The 19968-nt window shown below is 42.6% G+C and overlaps 1 protein-coding gene across 4 annotated transcripts in view; it reads left to right on the forward strand.

Moving 5' to 3' along the window:
* Window positions 1–680: 680 nt before the first annotated feature.
* TRPC6 (transient receptor potential cation channel subfamily C member 6) overlaps window positions 681–19968 on the forward strand; it is a 161235-nt gene continuing 141947 nt past the window's right edge. For 2 of the 4 annotated variants that reach the window (XR_004644173.1, XR_004644174.1), the window contains exon 1: window positions 681–1267. Coding sequence is in view for 1 of the 4 variants with exons in the window: in XM_034758902.1 (XP_034614793.1) it covers window positions 1125–1267 (143 nt within the window). In the remaining 3 variants the exon portion in view is untranslated. The remainder of the gene's footprint in view (window positions 1268–19968) is intronic. The other 2 variants (XR_004644172.1, XM_034758902.1) reach the window with 1 other exon arrangement.

A 19968-nucleotide genomic window follows, 5' to 3' on the forward strand; every position in this document is an offset into this window, starting at 1 on the left:
AATTGATTGCTTTTGGAGTAACATGTTAAACATACACATATTATACACATTAAATCTGAATAAATGTATCCTCAAGTACTTGGCTGTGGCAGGGTCACAGATCTCCTCCAGCCCATGGCCAGAGTGGGGAGAAAGAGTGAGCTCCTCTGGCCCTGGGACTCTGAGAGGGAGAGAGAACAAAAGGTTCCCTGGGCCTAGAGAGAAGCTAGCTCTCCCCAACCCAGCCCCAGGGCAGGAGGAGCTCTGTCACAGCCCCCCCCCCCCTCCACCCCGCAGCCAAGTACTTGTGGATACCTTTATTCAGATGGCTCTATGGCACATAGATTTTCGTTGAAATGGGCATATACTGCTGTTTATTTCTGTGCTGCATATGATGTATGGGCATGCGTTGGTATGGCATAATAAGTAGTCACATTTAAATTCCTGCGCACTGCCCATAGCAGAATATTAGTTTTATAGGCAAATCACCCAGGGAACAATATCAAAGGAGAAGGAAGGGCTCCACTCCCAGCCGGGGACTGTAGACCCAGGGAGCAGGTAGTTTATAGTGGGAGGCTGATGTACATTTCCAGACTTCCCAGCTCCAGTGACTCGGGGCACTTGCCCGTAGGGAGCAGCTTTAGGGAGGACACAGCTCAGGATGGGGCTGCGCAAACTTTTACTCACGTCTGATCGCTCCAAACGCCGGGCAGTGACGACTGGGGAGGAGGATGTTGCCGATTGACATAGTAACTCCGCTCGCTCGCTCCTCTCAGCCAGTGTGGCTGGGAGCTGCTGGCGGCCGCGGTGGTGGCTGCTGGACCCGTGCCTGGCTGTGGGCGTGGAGGGAGCCCGGGGCGCTGCTGCCCTCCTGCCGCTGACTGCAGACGCCGGGCAGCCCGAGTGTTTCTTCTGCGGGCCCCATGGCGGTCCGGGAGCGGCCCTGAAGGAGCCCGGTGCCCCAGCCTGGCCGCCCCAAGGCAGCGGAGCAGCTGAGCGGTCAGTGCCTCCCGGGCGCTGGACGCATCGCTGACCGGGAGGGTCAGGCTGGGAGAGCCGGCGCTGCCTGTGGGGGCGCCCGGGTCTCTGCGGCTCCTCTGCCCCTCCAAGCTCCGGCGCGAAGCTCAGAGACCTCCGGGAACAGCATGAGCCGCGGGCAGCCCTACGCGCCGCGGCCGGGCAGCTCCCCGGCCAGGCCGGGCCGGAGGACGGAGAGCCAGGACTATCTGCTCCTGGCCTCGGGGTTGTGCGAGGAGAACCCCCTGCCGCCCTACGCCTACTACCCCGTGTGAGTGAGTCCTGCGCGGCAACGCGGCTCGGCGGGGGGCCGGGGGTCGCCCTAGGGCAGAGCGGTAGCAGGAGGGGGAAGCCTCCCCAGGGCGGCAGGAATGGGGCTGCGGGGCGGGCTGCAGCATCCCCTCTGGCCCCAGGGTGGGCTGGAGCCGGGAGTTTCCAGCGGTGCCCCAGAGAGGGCAGAGGTAGCTCCTGCCCCACCGCAGCGAGGGGCAGGTGCGCGTGGGGGGCGGGCGGGGAACGAGCCTCTGCAGACCGGCACTCAGGCGGCGGGGAGCGGGAGTCCCTCTCCGGCCTCAGGGGCGCCCCGCACGGGCGCGGTAGCGCTGCGAAGCCCGCCTGGGATGCGCGGGGTCTGGGCGCGGGGCGCGCTGGGGTGGGTTGGGGCTGAGGGACAGCCTACAGCCCCGCAAGCGCACGGCCTGTCGGGGGTCCCCCTCTCGCTGGGACCGGTCACAAAACAAATACTCGGGAGTTGATAGTTGATCTCTGTGTTTGCATCGCGAAGAGCAGGCACTGAGCTAATGAGGGGACGGCGGGAGGGGATGTTGGATAAGAGGAAATAAGCGGCCTGTTTACAAAAACAAACAGGCTTGTAAAAGATCCGGGTCCCGCTCTCCAGCGCTACCTGAGCCGGTTCTGTCCTTTCCCTCCCGCAAGCAGCAGCGTGGTTCACTAGGATGCGCCCTGCTGTCAACAGGCAACGTCTGATTGTTCTAGGTGGGGAATGCTTGGCTGCTCACGAATGTTTGGGAGAGGGGGGCTATAAGAAAGTCTGACTCTGCAGCTACCACCTTACCAGGAAATCCTCGCAATTTGTATTTGAGTTTTTAAATGAAAGTTACACACACTTTTTCAAGGCTTAGGAACTGTGGCCTTTCAACCAGGATTTGCTTCAGTTTGTCCTCTAAAAGCAAATGCACAAATGTGCCATTCATTTTCATATTACCGTTTGCTAATGGAGATGGTTTTTAGTTTTGTTTGTCTCATGTCATATATCTAGAAAAGACATCTGGCAGCTGTGGTTTGTGGGGTTTTTTTGTTTTGTTTTAATTGCTACTAACATTTATTGCAACAAAACATCATTTGACCGGTGAAATGGAGATTAGATTGGGACTTGAACAATTTGGTCACCTTTCCTGCAGTAGAATTGTATATTGTAATTGTTTTTTTTTTAAAAGAGAAAAAAGTAATTGAATATGAGTTAATTGGAATAGACAGAACCAAAGACATGGAAGATAATATATGCCCTGCTATAATGGCACTGAAATAAAGTCCTAACTGAATAGAATAGATTTAACTAAATATGGAGCATGTTATGGACTGCACTGGTTGGTCTGTTTAAAATTAACACCCTGCAATGGGTTTTCTATAGTCACAGTAACTTCTATGGTCAGTGGTCCTTACTGGGTGCACATTACATTCTAATTCATTAAGCCACAATCTTCTCAATTGGTATGTACAATCCAAATCATACAGGCTTGACAATTTGATTTTCAGAGTGCCACTGAATTATTATCATTTTTAAATTAGCAAGGTGTAAGCAGATTATACTTTAATTTTTCTACTTTTTACAGTACTAAGATTCCAGGAATATTTTTTTTTAAATAATCAGGGCAATACATCCATTGCCTACAACATCTCTAGTTATGTATTATCAATGTGACTGGTATAGTTATCACTTGTTAGTATTTCTGAGGGAAGAGGCAACACAGAGAGTGGGAAAATGATTATATTATGTGACATGACAAGAATCTATAATTTCAGTTGATTACAAGACAAACTTTCTTTCATACAGACATACTCTGTCATGTATCCTACTACTTAACTGATTCCTCTGGTTATCAACCTCCTCTGACATATGGTACATTGCCTAGATAAGATTTATCAACCAGCCTGGTGTAGAAAGGGAATAATAGTCAGAAAAACTGTCAGAGAGCAATGAGATTAGATATTTATACTGATATAAAGTATATCTAGAGCTGAATATTTAAAATATTTTTTTCTACCCTCAGTGAATCACATAATAGCCAACTTTTATGGTGTTATTCTGGTAAATAATATGATGGAAGTCTCAATTTGTGTCTAAGCTAATGTGAAGGTCTAGGAGAAAGTATAATAGTTTGTGATAGTGAATTAGATAGTTTTAAGAAACTAGCATTAATTATTGTGTTAAAGTAAAATGTTTTAACCTAAAGCTACTAATCTCTCTCATACTGTGTTTCTTGGCATAGCCAATTATTAAGGACATTTTTGGCAAACAGTAATTGGGGGGAAAAAACCTTACTATCACATGCACATACAAAAAGGATTTACAGACTTTTTGATCTAGGGTTGTAATCCGGAGCAATATAGCACAGTATTTGAAGAAGGATAAGTTAAAGGTGCTGTGTTACAGAATATATGTTACCCAATTTGTATTTGACCTGTAGGAAGATTCCTGCCACTTCTTTTGTTACTCCCCTCCCTCACCAGAGGCTCTAAGCAAGCAAGTAAATAAATACATAAATCTGAGATAAAATTGAGCACTTGTCATATAGTGCAGAGAGATGATCAAAGTAAAGTTGCATTTCCAAACAAACTGTATCCTAGTAAACAAACTGTCTATGCTACAGAGTTAGGTCGACAGAAGGTAGCTTACGTTGATCTAATTATGTCAGTGTACACACTACAGTTTTGCTCCTGCCCACATAAATGCCCTACTACACTGACATAATAACTCCACCTCCACGAGAGGCATAGGGCTTATGTTGGTGTAGTTAGGGCAACATAGTTTGTGTAGGCGCTGCGTTATTTACATCAGCTGTTGGCTGTCCTTCTTGTCAATTTCATGGCTCCATGCTACAGCTGTGAAATTGACAAGAAAGCCGGGCTGTCACTGGGGCTAGTGTCAGGGGGTAGCCGTGTTAGTCTGTATCTACAAAAACAACAAGGAGTCTGGTGGCACCTTAAAGACTAACAGATTTATTTGGGCATAAGCTTTCGTGGGTACGCTTATGCCCAAATAAATCTGTTAGTCTTTAAGGTGCCACCAGACTCCTTGTTGTTTTTACTAGGGCTAGTGGGGGACGGTTACTTGTATGCTTTAAATTAGCTAGATTACTAGTTAAGGCTCCAGTCCTCCAAAAACGTAAGCACATGCTTAGCATTACAAAGTGAGTAGTCTTTCTGGAGTCGGTGGGACTACTCACAGTGCATAATGTAAATCCTCTGAGTAAGTCTTGGCAGGATCAAGACCTCTGTGTTCATCTGTTCATTATTGGCAGTTTCTTTATATTTGTATTTAACTAGATAAGTAGAGCCAGATGACAAAGATATATTCTTGTTAAATATATAGAATACAGAGAGTGCTATATGTTATACTCTCTCTCTCTCTCTCTCTCTCTGTGTGTGTGTGTGTGTGTGTGTGTGTAAAACTATGCAACAGTAATTCCTGTTGGTAAGTTTGTAATACAAAATATTTCTCAGATTACTATTTTTCTCACATTTATTATCAGATGAATTCCAGTTATATCTTTAATTATACTGTGTACATAAATTACCTGACACTGTGTGCTTATCTCAAGAGACAGTGTGACATGTGTTTTTTTCATCTTCCGGTAGTGATGTATATAAAATATAAACCAGAAAATACTAAGTCAGCAGCTGAAGGGGTAGCTGCAGAATTTTATAACAACAACAATTTAGAGATTCAGTCCTACAAACTAAGTGCCTCCCAAGTGGTATTCCCCATTGACTTCTGTGAGAGTGGCAGTCTTTAAACACCTCATGGGATTGGGCCCTAGGAAAATAAGTTTTCTGAATTGTCTCTCCTTCAGGGTCAGATAGGATAAGGGCTGTGATTGTTGTGGAATAGAGTCAGGGTATCTAACTATATTTATTCATAAGATTCACTTTTGGATTACTAACATACAAGCTTGTGAAGTTGTCAGCATGGCTGTTGCTGATTAAAAGAAGAAAGGCAATAATTTATTTCATTTCAGGCTCTCCTTAACACCTGAATTAAAGGTATAAATCTAAGTTGCCTTCATCTCAATTGCATTGCACAAGGAGAAATGGTTTGAGCTGTGGAACGAAAGTGGACACTTAATGTCTTAAATGAAGACATGGTACTCTTTTTATGGGTGTTTCAGACTACAATGATGACAGTGTGATTGAAGTAAAACTGGTACTTACTCTAATAATGTCATCATTAATCTTGATCAATACATTACTGGTAATAATTCACTTATTTCAGAGGTAAAAATGTACACTGAGGGCCTGTTTCTCAGTGATATGGAGCATCTGTAACTTTTACTAAATTCAATAAACAAACTCCTGTAAGAGGGGCTGGCTGGAAAGCAAGAATGTCAAGGTTTTGAAATTTGTGTTCATTCCCCATCAGAACACAATCTCTCCTGTTGGAGCTGTTGCACTTTGTATAAATAACTAAAAATTGGGAGGGGGAGACTGATCAATTGACTATATAGCCCAGTGTTTAGGGCACTCAGCTGGGATGTGGCAGTTCTACCTTAGTCCTGAGTAAATCCTTAATCATTAAGCACTGGAACAAATTGCTTAGGGATGTTGTGGAATCTCTATCACTGGAGGTTTTTAAGAACATGTTAGACAAACACCTGTCAGAGATGGCCTAGTTGTTACATAGTCCTGCCTTGAGTGCAGGGGACTGGACTAGATGATCTCTCGAGCCCCTTCCAGTCCTACACTTCCATGATTTCTCATTCTTTACTGAAGAAAAGCTATCACTGAAGTCCATAGAAACTGTGCCTGAGTAAGAACTGAGAAAACTGGCTTCTCACTGTAACTGTAGAATAACACAATTAATGGCATAACCTGCGTAACATGATTAGCACTTTGAACGTGTGAAGAAAGTGTGCTAACCTTAAGGAAAAGTTTTCCTCTAGTGATCATTCTATGCATGTCAAGCCTCTTTACAGGGTTTGTATTGCTTTGAGAATATGCATTGTAAATTTCAAGGTCCTCTAATGTTTGGACTGTTTACAGACTTCTAAAATAACTGTTTAAAGAAAACTGTTCATTGTGTTTACAATTTAAGGCCCCAATCCTGCAAACACCACATCAAAACACTTTGAATCAATGGGTCTACACGTGGTTGTAAAGTTAAGTATACATGTACATGTTTGCAGGATCAGGGGCCTTAGTATATAGAGTCTTTAACAGTGTCTGATTCTTTGCTTAACAGAAAGAGACATTCCTGTTCAAAAGAATTTATTCACTCTGATCATTTACCTTCACTTATTCCATAACAGGGCTAGATAAATGGTGCAGCTACTGATCCAAACTTGGTTTATACATTACAAAGGAGTTTGTATTTTCTTGGAACAAACTCCTTATATCGATCAGATTTGCTTTGAATCAGATTGCATCGCAACCTTTATTCACAGATAATATTTTTTAAAGTATAAAACAAGTTTCTTTTTGGGGCATAGTGAATGTCAAAGACTTTAGTGGTGGCACCTTGGTAATGACATATTTTTATAAAGTCCTGTAAATCTGATAATTTTTTTTGAGTTCTGACATATTTGGCCAAATTCAGTGTCAGCATAAATGGATGCAGCTACATTGCCTTCAGGGGACTATGCCTACTTAAATGTGGGCTGAATTAGGCCTATTGTGCTTTATTAGGAAAGTACATATGAATTGTAAAATAACTGAAAATATTAAACTGGCACACACTAGTTCAGCATCACAGCTAGTACTATGGCTAGAAAAAGCATCAAATGCCAGACCTACTGGTGGATTTGAGACTAAACTTGAGCTTCAGTACTATTAGCTAGCAAAGGGAATATAGGTGATGCTTTGTATCTGCCACAATGTATTTTATTATAATATTGAGAATCCTACATACAACATCTGTCTTGAGAATGGCTTTACCATATCAGAGGCAGCTACTACCTTTCTTGTGAGTCAGATCAAATATTTTTATGGAATCTTGGCTTATGCATAGGGCAGAGAAGGAAGGAATTTCAACAGAGGGGAAATAACACTACAGAATGAAAAAAGTGAATGAAAACAGATCAATACTTGGAACTGTAGAGATGATCAGTCACTGCCTATAGAAAGTGAGAGCCCTTGTAAAAGGATAAACAGAGTGAGAAAGTGAGGTGAGATTATATCCAAATATTGTGGTCCCTGCTACTGCTGAGGCAGGAAAAGGTGAAAAGTTTGACAGCTAAAGGGCTATTGTGTAAAGTTTACTGCTCCCAGAGACAGAAATGTAGTGAGGTATTTCTATAAGTGCCTAAAGGAGTTAGGCACCCAACTCCCTCTGATCTAAGTGCTTTTGAAATTCCCACCCTGAGATTCTAGCATCACTAGATAATAATTGCAAGAGAGAAGTAGCAAAGTTCCTAACCAGCAAGTTACTTGGAAGAACATTGCTCTTCAGGAGTAAGGGGAAATAGTTGTGCACTTAACCACACTGTTCCCTTGTAGCAGCACTGTAACCACACTGGAACTGAGACACAGTAAAACAGTGGAAGACTGTAGAGGATTATCCCTTTGTTCCTCCTTAGAATACCTTCAATTCCACTAGCAGCTGTCTGCCGTGTCTCAGATAGCATTAGTACTGGAATCAAAAAGGGATAGCATGCTGCAATTTTCAGAATCTTTTTTTTAAAACTAGTAGCAGGAGTAGTCTGCGTGGCACAATACCCCATATTTGAGCTCTGGTTTCAGCCTGAAATATCCACTTCTCTTTAAGTTTAGAACAATCTCCAAACCTTTTGGTGGAAAAAACACACTTCAGACTATCTCAAAAAATATGTAGAAAAGAAGGCCTTTTGAATTTGGTGTTATTTTTTGGTTATATTATGGTTATATTTTGGTTATATTCATGGTTATATTTTTTGAATGATAGATGAGTAGATAGTCTTCCTCTGGAATCATTCTGTCCCTTTAAAGAATCAAAAGATATATAGTGACCTACATGTATTTAAAAAGTCTGCTGAAGTACAAATGTTTGGCTAATTGTTCCTCTGGTGCCTGTAGCCAATAGGTTAGGGGTTCCCAAACTTGGTTTGAGGCTTGTTCAGGGTAAGCCCCTGGTGGGTCGCATGATGTTTTGTTTACCTGAGCGTCCGCAGGTACGGCTGCTCACAGCTCCCAGTGGCTGCGGTTCGCCATTCCCAGCCAATGGCCCACGCCACTTCCCGCAGCTCCCATTGGCTAGGAACAGCGAATTGTGGCCACTGCAAACGGATGTACCTGTGGATGCTCAGGTAAACAAAGCGTCTTGCGGCCTGCCAGGGGCTTACCCTGAACAAGCTGTGAACCAAGTTTGGGAACCCCTGCCATAAGGAAAGCTTGCCTTCATTATATTCACTGCCTTGCCTTCATTGTATTCTGCCTTTATTATATTCATCAGTAATGCCAGGAACCTATAGGCCTGTATCCTGTAAGACATTAGTTTCAGCAGTTAGCATAAAGCTTGAGGCCTATGAACTTTGGCACAGATAAACGTACTGAGGGAAACCCCCTAGTTTTGGGGAGCTGAATAGAGTGTGGAAGGGTGAATTTTGAAGCTTTTCTATAATGACACCAGTTAGCCACAGGAACATAAGCTAATATCCTCAGATGACTGACCACAAGAGTGCCATGGCAAAGAACTGATGTATGATAATAAGTTGAGATCATTGATATACTAACCTACAGGAGAAGGACACCCCAACATTAGTAGAGTGAAGAAATACAAATAAGGAAGAAGGGAGAAACCCCTACTGAATATGCATTAGACTTAGTGGCAACAATATAACATATTAAAGTTGTATTCTAGCCTGTGGGCAGTAGCAGACAGTGATGTAACTCTTGGGAGGTGCCAGAATGATGGCCACTGGTGATGATGAGGAAGGTGATGGTGATGAGGAAGATAATGGCTAACATTTCAGGTTGTTCTGCAAGGGATGGTGCGGGTATATGGATTTCAAAGGTACATTTTGCATTATCTCTATCTCCCTTACTGAGTTGGTGTGTTTGTGACTTTGCTAAATGTATTAATACATTATTGTAAATATAGGAGAGTTCCTTTAGTGTGAGTGTTGCAACCCTGCACATTGGGGTTCACAACTATATAGTAATTTTAATAATACTGGGCCTGATCTTGGGACAAGAACCTGTCAGCTCTCAAACTTGGAATTCTAAAGAAATCAATATAATAAATACATAATCGATAGATCAGGCTGCAGACAGTATTTCATTGGCAGGCAGCCTGGTCTTGCAGATGCAAAACAGGACTGAGAATTAGGTTTGGGGTCTAATCCCGGTCAGGATGCAAATGTGCTATCTGATGTGATAATGACAGTACATATATGTACATTTTGAGGCTGAATAACATTCATTGTAGACCCAGCCAAATGAAGATGTCTGTCCAATCTGTTCATCTTGCTTATTCAAGTTTTTAAAAACAATTTGCATTGCAAAAAACACACTTCCTTGTAAATCTGTGGAGAAACAAGTGTGCATTGAAAGCTGAGCTGTAAACCATACAGAATACCACATTAAAAAGAGCAGAGTTTTGAATTTTATCACTGTCTGAAGGCACAGCTTGTTTCTCAGTTTCAGTAGTTTTCAAATCAAGTAATTTCTAGGCAACATTAAAGTCAATCATATTTCTAACCCCTATATATGTTGAGCAAAATGTGTAATTTCACTGAATGCAATATAATAGTTTCAGCTACTCCCTTGGCATCAGTTTTATTTCCATTCTCAACTACTCTGCTTGAAATACGCTGTAAAATGATCTTTCAGACTCTTCATTAGACCTAATCACTTTGGAGAGTATGGTGCAATATGGCAGCTGTGTCTGAGAGTGCCAGTCTTGCTGCTTAGAGGCTTTGAGATGCTATGCCCTCTTACAAATATCTCTGAAAAGCATTAGCAAAATGGTCACATATTTTCAAGAGGGTTGGCAGATTCTCCTTTTACACCAAGAGCTGTAAATGTCTTTGGTCATCTTGTGTTTACTGTGCCATCAAAAAATGAGAAGAGAGATAAACTAAAAAGTTTTCTGTGGCTCGAAGCTGAAACGGAGGCTCATGCTTCAGTGGTTCTTTAGGGGCAGTGGAGGAAGGATTTCAGGCCAACCTATCCACTTTGCCTCAGAAAATCAGAGGCCTGTTGCAAGTGAGTATCACCACACCTCAGTAGGGTCATATAGCATAGCCCCAAAAGTGAATTATTATAGCCAGGGTGAGGAGTGTGGCCAGGATTCCTCTAAATGCTCTGTTCCAACAAATCCCTTGAGTGACCTCCACAGGGGAATATTCTATGGAGTCCTCCTAAATGCTTTTTGAAACTGTTGAATGCAGTGAGAGTGCTGTGTAAGCATAGCCCTTAGGTGCAGCTGCTCCTGCTGGTAGAGGGGGTTGTAAATTGCCTACCAGTGCACCATCAAGAACGAGTCAAGCCCTGTATGTTCTACTTGGTGAGGAATGTGGTTATTACATGTTAAGCACTGGTGTATTATTGGTAAATATGTATTGTCAAATTGAATTTATGCAGATAAATAGGAGGTCATTCATTAAGTAGCCTGAGTTATGATAAAATTAATAATCCACCTGGTGTGACTTGTAGCAGTTTATTTGTAGAATTTACTTAAATGCACTGTAGAATCTTATGAACAATGTACATTTACAGATAGATTTTCATCTGGTTACTGAAATACAAAACAAGTCCGTTCGCTAAACAAAAATAATTATGTTTTTAAGACGTTAAGCTTGGTATGTAAGTATATGTGATTTGCTAAGCTTGGATGGAGGAGGTGGAATGGTGAGAAATATGTGCACACACAGTCTAGTTCATGTTTGCACTATCAGTGTTAATAACAAGGACCAATTTTTTGCCACATACCCTCCCCAAACTGCTTTGTGTGGAAAACTTTTATAAGTTGCAATCTGAAGAATTCCTGTAGTGCAATGGAAATCCCCAGGTGAAGGTAAGTCAATATGATGGCTTTGTAACTTTCCTCATAGCCTTTGTTCCTCAGCACAGGGGACATGGCTGGGAAAAAGTTTGAGTAATTACATTCTGCCTACCTAAATTATTGCTGTAATTTTACTGGGCTAGAACATCGTTAATTACCTGCCCCAAAGTGCTGTGTAACATTGGACAGCTACCTCAGCGATGGCTTTAGTTCACTGATGGGCATGTGTGGTGCACGTGTGTGTGCAGTCTACTCTACAGTAGCTTAAAGGGCTTTGGGATAGTAGGATGTATTCAAATGGAAGTTATGATAATTAAATGTGGACAAAAATATTAGTGAGAATTACATTTTATTCAGTTTTCTCTAGCATGGATTAGCATTTTGATCTCATAGTAGTATAATTATTTATTTTATTATTTGTTAAGCACTGACAATTTAAGTACTTAAATGAAGAATAATTTTCAGAAATTGTGCAAGAAAATATGAGAAACAATGGTGGTGGCTTATTGAATCCCAGTTTATTTTCTGTATCCATTTCAAAATGACTTCAGCATATCATTCCTTTTAGTAGAAAGGATGGTGAATGCAGTTTGGTGGGGAACTGAGGGAAAGATATTTGAACACATCCAAAAATAAGCTCCTGTTTCATTGCACAAGTCATGAAGAGTGGGATGAGATTCTTGAACCTTACTAATGGAATAGCTTGGATGCTGCAGATCAGGATTTAGGTGCATTGTCAAAGCTGTTTGGGAAATTTATATAGCTCCCTGCTTGCCTGGTTCTTACAGGAACTGTTAGTTACTTACTTTCGTAAAGAAAATTTCACTAAATTAGACAAAAAATCTGTTTCTGTGGGATGGACCTGCTGGGTGGGGTTTCTGCTACATATGGAGTGCTTTCTTTTTAATATGGTTTTGGTGGATATGAACTACACTGTCAGATGAAATAAGAATGACAAATAGTGTAGTAATAACCTTGTATCACTCAGAACCAAACACACAACCCAACATCTGTCTCTTTGCTCAAACATTCCTGCAATAGTATGCTTAGTCACGCCAACAGTCCTACTCTACTATATACAGAAGTAATTAAAAGCAAAACAAATCTAAGCTTGCCTTCCGCCAGCAGGGAAGGAAGAAGGAGTGAGATTGTTGGAAAGTGCTCAGGTACTAGTGAGGGGTGCCAGTAAGGACCTGCATGGTTCAATGGATGGGAGGGTGGGATGGTGGATGGATTAAAGTTGCCAGTCTATTTAATAACTTGGAGGCCCACCACCTCAGGTGAGGGAAGGGTCACAGAAGTCAGAACTCAAGAAATCATGGGGGACAAAAAATTAAACAGGAACAGGAGGGGCGGGGGAACATGTCACAGAGTCAAAACAAGGCATCCATATGGGAACACCAAGGAGTGAACCCCAGACAAAGTCCACTGCTCCACGAAAGAATCCACTGCCTGTCCTGGAAACTAAAGTACGGTAATCTTTTCACAGAACAGGCAGAGATTAGGCAATGGCAGTGGAAGTTTATACACACTGTCCTGATATGTTTCAGTAAGGATCTTGTGTTTCCTACAATCAGCGGTACCCGTGATCTTCCAGGGTGAAATCCTAGCAACACTAAAGTCAATGGGAGTCTTGCCAGACCACCCAGATGGAGGAGCCAATTCTCTGCCAACAGCAGAACACATCACTTGTTTAGGCCAGTTGAGTCATTATTTAAAAAGAAGGAAAAGAGCTCACACTTATGTCTCCTTTAGCCATGATATCTTGGGAATTCACTGATGCAGGATTTGTGTGTGCTTCACCTCTCACATCAGAACTGGGCACTGGACACACTGAGCTCAGGGGAGCAACACAGTTATCCTCCTGTGTCTCCCTTGTCACCCTCCAGTGTCTGGATTCCTGATCTGCCTCACCAGAACCAGATTGGGTCACATGACAACTGGGTATTTGACTGGTGGACCAGTTCTCTGCATAGGCTGCAGGCTGGTGCAATATCACCCATCTGTGAAGATAGCAGTTTACTAGAAGAGGTATTAGTGATATCTTTCTCTGCCACTTGGCTCTAGTCCTTGCTTCCCTGATTTTTCTATTCATCCCTGTCAGGGATTTTAAACTCAGATTAATTTGGTGCAACAGCTCTCTGATAGCTTGCTGGTATTTCAGAATTATAACTAGCTGATTAGGCCCCTTGAAAATGGAGGGCTTCCTCTTTTTGATGAATGCACTGTGTTTTTTTTTCAGTGTGAGGGGTTGCCTGTGCTATGCATATCCAGATATACTGCAGACAAATCCTAATTTCTTTTTAAAGGTCACTCCATCACCTTACTTTTAGATATAATTGGAATACCCAAATTAAAGTACTAAACTTTGTTAGGAGTGTTCTGTGTATACAGGCCTTAGGCCTCCTAAGTAGTAGTAATCTAATATTTGGCATCTTCCCCAAGGATTTCAAAGTGTATCACATACACACACATGCTCGCACGCACACACAATGTGGAGGCTACCATAGTATAAACAATAACAAACAGCAACAGCAACAAAATTAAGTACATCAGAAACAGGAAGCCTGCCAAAATATCAGTGGGACCACTGACTGAAATACTAAAGGAGCACTCAGTGAAGACAAGGCCATTTCAGAGAAGCAAAATGAATTATTTGTCTCATTCTTCACTGTGAGAGAGATTGCTACACCTGAGCTATTCTTTTTAGGTGACAAATCTGAGGAACTGTTCCAGATTGAGGTGTCATTAGAGGAACAAATTGATAAATTAAACAGTAATAAGTCAACAGGCCCAGATGGTATTCTCCCAAGAGTTCTGAAGGAACTCAGATATGAAATTGTGGAACTACTAATGATGGTATGTAACCTATTGCTTAAAACAGCCACTGTCCCAGATGACTGGCGGATAGCTAATGTGATGCCAATTTTTTTTAAAAAGGTCCTGGGGGCGATCCTGGAATTGACAGGCCAGGAAGCCTAACTTTAGTGTCAGGCAAATTGGTTGAAAGATGATAAAGAAGAGAATGATCAGACACATAGATGAACATAATTTGTTGGGGAAGAGTCAACATGGCTTTTGTAAAGGAAAATCATGCCTCACCAATCTATTAAATTCTTTGAGGGTGTCAACAAGCACATAGACAAGGGTGATCCAGTGGGTATAATGTATTTAGACTTTCAGAAAACCTTTGACAAGGTCCTCACCAAAGGCTCTTAAGCAAACTAAGCAGTCATCGGATAAGAGATGAGGTCCTCTCATGGTTCATTAACTGTTTAAATCAGGAAATAAAGGGTAGAATAAATGGTCAGTTTCCACAGGGGAGGGAGGTAGATAAGGGGTCTCCTAAGGATTTGTACAAGGACCAGTGCTATTCAACATATGCACAAGTGATCTGGGAAAAGGGTTAAACAATGAGGTGGTAAAGTTTGCAGACAATACAAAATCACTCAAGATAATTAAGTCCAAATTTGACTGTGAAGAGTTATAAAGGGATCTCACAAAACTGGGTGACTGGGCAACAAAATGGAAGATGAAATTCAGTGTTGATATATGCAAAGTAATGCACACTGGAAAACATAATCCCAACTATACATACAAAATGATGGGGTCTAAATTAGCAGTTACCACTCAAGAAAGAGATCTTGGAATCATTGAGGATAGTTGTCTGAAAACATCTGCTCAATGTGCAGTGGAAGTCAAAAAAGCTAACCAAATGTTAGGAACCACTAAGAAAGGGAATAAAGCAGAAAATATCATCATGTCACTATATAAATCCAAGTTACGCCCACACTTTGAGTACTGCATGCAGTTTTTGTTGCCCCTTCTCAAAAAAAAAGATATATTAGAACTGGAAAAATAGAACGATTGGGGTATGGAATAGCTTCCATATGAGAAGAGATTAAAAAGACTGGGACTTAGAAAAGAGATGACTAAGGAGGGATCTGATCGAGGTCTATAAAATCACGAATGATGTGGAGAAAGTTAATAAGGAGAGTTATTTATCCCCTTCACATAACACAAGAACCAGGGGTCACCAAATGAAATTAATAGGCAGCAGGTTTTAAAGAAACATAAGGAAGTACTTCTTTATACAATGCACAGTCAACTGTAGAACTCATTGTCAGGAGATGATGTGAAGGCCAAAAGTATAATTGTGTTAAAAAAAGAAGTAAGTTCGTGGAGGATAGGTCCATCAATGGATATTAGCCAAGATGGTCAGGGACACAAGCACGTGCTCTGGGTGTCCCTAAACTTCTAACTGCCAGGAGCGGGAACGGATAACAGAAGATGGATCACTCAATGGATTGCTCTGTTTTGTTCATTCTTTCTGAAGCATCTGGCATTGGCCACGGTCCGAAGACAGGATGCTGTGTTAGATGGACCATTGGTCTGACCCAGTATGGCCTTGTGTGAATTTAGAAAATATTTTAATTGAGTCGAGGCTTTTGTTTTTATTGGGGTGCATTGGAAACTATGGAATCACAGAACTTAGTTAGCAATCCCTATCTCAGTGAAAGCCCTGACACAAGTGCTGTGATTATCACTTCTGATCATGTGAGAGTAAGCTCAGTCAACAAATGGTCCAGAAGACCTAGGGTTGGACTTTCAACACTGCCTTAGCCCTACTTGTTCCCACTGAAGAGCATGGGAATTGATGTCAATGGAAACAGTGTGAGGCCAATGCCGAGTGCTTTTGAAAATCTGGCCCTTATAATTTAACAAGCTTCAGTTGGCTGTTTGTTGTGAAATCACATAACAAATCCATAATGCTCAGTTTTTGAACTTTTGAATGCAATAAATGGTTTCACTTCCAGTTTTGACAAAATATTTGTTATCCCAAACTGACTTATTCTGGAATCCAGTCCATTGTCAGTTTTGTTGCCCTATCCAAACATTAAACCAGGCAACAGATCTGATATTGCAGGTCATGAACATTGATTCTTCCTGCTGTGAAAACAGGAGTTGTGAGTGCTCAGTCCTTGTCTCTAAAATTTGCATGGCTTCAGGCTTTGCAATTAAAGTTTTCCACAGCTCCAGGGGTGGCAATGTTAGAATTTCTGACAGAAATTACATAAAGAAAATGTTATTTGATTAGTCTCGTCCATAACCCTAATCCCAGGGCGACTGCGATATTGATTCCCTAAAAAGAAGGCACTCATTGGATGATTGTATATGTGTTCTCTGTAATAAAGAGATTAAATATCCCCTCATACACATTAAGAACCACTTCTCATTATGGCAGTGTTTCCCAAACTTGGGACGCTGCTTGTGTAGGGAAAGCCCCTGGCAGGCTGGGCCGGTTTGTGTACATGCCCAGTCCACAGGGTCGGCCGATCGCGGCTCTCACTGGCCACAGTTCGCTGCTCCAGGCCAATGGGAGCTGCTGAAAGTGGCACAGGCTGAGGGACATACTGGCCGCCGCTTCCAGCAGCTCCCATTGGCCTGGAGCAGCGAACTGTGGCCAGTGGGAGCAGGGCTGCCCGGGGGGTGAGGGGTGAGGGGCAAGTGGGGCAATTTGCCCCAGACCCCGGGCCCCACAGGGGCCCCCACGAGAATATAGTATTCTATAGTACTGCAACTTTTTTTATGGAAGGGGCCCCCAAAATTGCTTTGCCCCAGGCCCCCTGAATCCTCTGGGCGGCGCTGAGTGGGAGTCGCGATCAGCCGGACTTGCAGACGGGGCAGGTAAACAAACTGGCCCGGCCCGCCAGGGGCTTTCCCTACACAAGTGGCATCTCAAGTTTGGGAAACACTGCATTATGGCATCAAAGGACACTCCAACTCCAGAGAGGTTGTGGTTCACTGATAAGGATGATCGTAAAGTTTTCTTACTTCATTTACACCAGTGCTCCATTATTCATATAGTTGAGCATTTAGGGCCCAATCCTGTGAGATTCTGAGCACTCGCAATTCCCACTGGTTTTCATAGGATCAGATCCAGAGCATTTGCTCCTGATATTCCTGTCACAGTTTCAGGGTAACTGCACCTGTATTCCCCCTCTGTGGTCCACCAATTAAATGGGCTGAGATGCTCACAGAGTGCAGTGACTGCTTGAGCTCTGACTCTTGGTTGGGAATTAATTGGGGGAAGGGGTGGAGTGGGGACAGGGCCTGGGGTGGAGCAGGGTTGAGCAACCCCAGGGCAAGGAGGAAGCCAGCCCATGTGCCTTTCATGGTTTTCTTTTCTAGCTTCATTAGATTATGTTTTATGGCATTAAATTTTATAAATCTCTTACTTTTGGCTCCAAGCTACATGAAGTGGAGAAGGTCAGTGCTTTGGAATGATAATGTAAAGGCTATGATATAGTTTTATTCTGGGAACATATAAAGGAGAACAGGCTCTTAAGAAGTGAATGTAGATAGATACAAACAAGCTGGTGAAATTTTCAAAAGGCTAATCCTATGTCCTGACAGTTCCTACTATGCAAAACGGAAATTGCCGTTGGATCTGCATGGTCATGAACTTACCGGCCCAACTCCATACATACCCTTTGTATTAGGGCACACAGAATTGTCTTGGAGTTCTCCTGTGCAGTGCTTAGAGGGTGCAGAACACTGCATGAAATCAAGGTATTATGCCCCACCCCATCAATGAGGTGGAACTGAATTGAATTCAATACAATCATAGTCGCAGGGAGATAGTGGGAGAGGGCAAAATTTGCTAGAGCACTTTAATAAAAATATCATAAAGGTAGTTGGAACTAAATAAAATAATAATAATAAAAAACATCCCTGAGACATTTACATTCCAGTTCTGACTAAAACATCTGACAATTCCGATTCAAAAAGGCCAAAGTTTCAATTGCAGCAATTTCTCTCTTTATCTTCTTTTTTCCTATTGCTCTCAGCATGATCTTTTTGTTAATTACCCAAGACATTTTATGAATAATGTTTTTCTGTTCTCCATTGAAGTGAGGCAAAAATCTTAGTCATCTAATTTCTGTCCTTTTTTGTATGATGTAGTACTTGATGTTTTTTCTGACCTTGATTGTAAAATCTTGATTTAAAAAAGCAACTGAAGTTAAGAAAAGTAAAGTTGGAGAGTGGTGATGTGATCAGAAGTCAACCAGTTTGACTTTGTTGCTTATTGTTATGGGCAGAGGGATACATTTTCCAAAGTGACTAGTGTCTCACGTTGGGCACCCAAAAACTCACCAAATCTCTCATCACTTTGGAAAATTTAGGCCACTTCTGTGTTGCCATTTCATGTAACACATTTAAGTCAATGGACCTGTGATAATTTACATCAGCTGAAGATCTGCCCATAACATTCCAAGGAATTATGGTAGTATGGCCTATATGGTGGAGGAAGAATAACAAAAGTCCTGATACTAGCAGTTGAGAGATGAAGGACAGAACTTCAGTATCTGAACAAAATACTGAACAAAATCTTTATCAGGAGTTGCTAAGCATCATTTAAAATGTGCGGGTGGGGGAATAGATTTGTCCCTACCTGACCTTCCTCTTCCCTCTTAGGTGGCTCCTCCCTCCTCCAAATTTAAGCGAGTGGTGTTGTGAGCTGGTGCATAGCGTTGTAGCAGCACTCAGGTTTGGTTTGACCAAAAAGTGGTCCAGCCATGGCCCAGGTGACTCTCTTGGCTCTTTGGCCTATGTTAATAATGTTTCTGAGGGAAGTCTAACAACAAAAATGAACAATAACACAATCTTCAGAAGTTCTACAGAACCAGAGACATTTAAAAAGCAAATTCAACATTTTTCAGATTTCTACAGCTAGGGATTTCAGAATACTTTTAGGACAGAAACTGTTTAATCATGTAGTGGCATACAGATGTGAACACACTGGTAGCTAAACTGCAACTGATGTGAGAATGACTCTTCAGCGCTGCTTTGTGTGAAAAGATAATAATGATTTTATCTAACAAGTTGATATATAAAATACATACAGGGATTTCTTAATCCATAGCCATCTCTGGTCTGAAATACTGCAACTACAGAGCACAATTTAAAAACATTACTGGACAAGAAGTGAAACTTCGAGGAATATAGGTAGCCAGATTGTAATTACTTGAGACTGAGTTGTCAGGGATACTAGGGCTAATAACTTGAGTCTTATAAACACTGTCATGGAATCTTTAATGATCTCAAGTGGTTAGATTGAGTGGTTGATTTTACATCCAATCTGAAAGAGAGCACATACATTCCTTAGCACATATATTCCTTAGCAATCAGGTGGAGTATTGTTTCAGTAATGATCCAGAGGGAGGAGTATCAACTACTGATTAACCAACACAATTCCTGGACCACTTAAGACTTCCTTGATGGCCTTTCTTGAAATCTTGGATGAAATCCTGTCTCCACTGAACTCAATAGTAATGTCATGGGTTCAGGGCTAGCTGTACCTCTGCCCCTTTTCTCGTTTCTCTGAGTGCACCTCCTCAAGGTGTTATGTCTTGTGCCTTTACCTCTTCTGGAGTGTCATTCTGAAATTTTCCCAGCCTTAGACTAGGGTTACCATATTTTGTGCCTCCAAATGGAGGACACTCCACGGCCCCCGGCCCCGCCCCCAGCCCCGCCCACACCCCCCGACGCCGCCCCTCCCCAAAGTCTCCGCCCGCAGGTAAGGGGGGTGTGGGGGGAGGAGGCGCGGCCCAGGCTGGCCCCCCGCTGTTTCCAGCCTGGGTCAGCTCGGGCCCTGGGGTGCCGGCCCCGGCCGACCACCCCTGGCCCGACCAGCACTGCCGGCTCCCGGCGGCCCGGCGCACCTCCCGGCCCCGCGGGCCCGGCCGACCCGC

Source organism: Trachemys scripta, chromosome 1 (genome assembly GCF_013100865.1).
Source record: "Trachemys scripta elegans isolate TJP31775 chromosome 1, CAS_Tse_1.0, whole genome shotgun sequence".
NCBI lineage: Eukaryota > Metazoa > Chordata > Testudines > Emydidae > Trachemys > Trachemys scripta.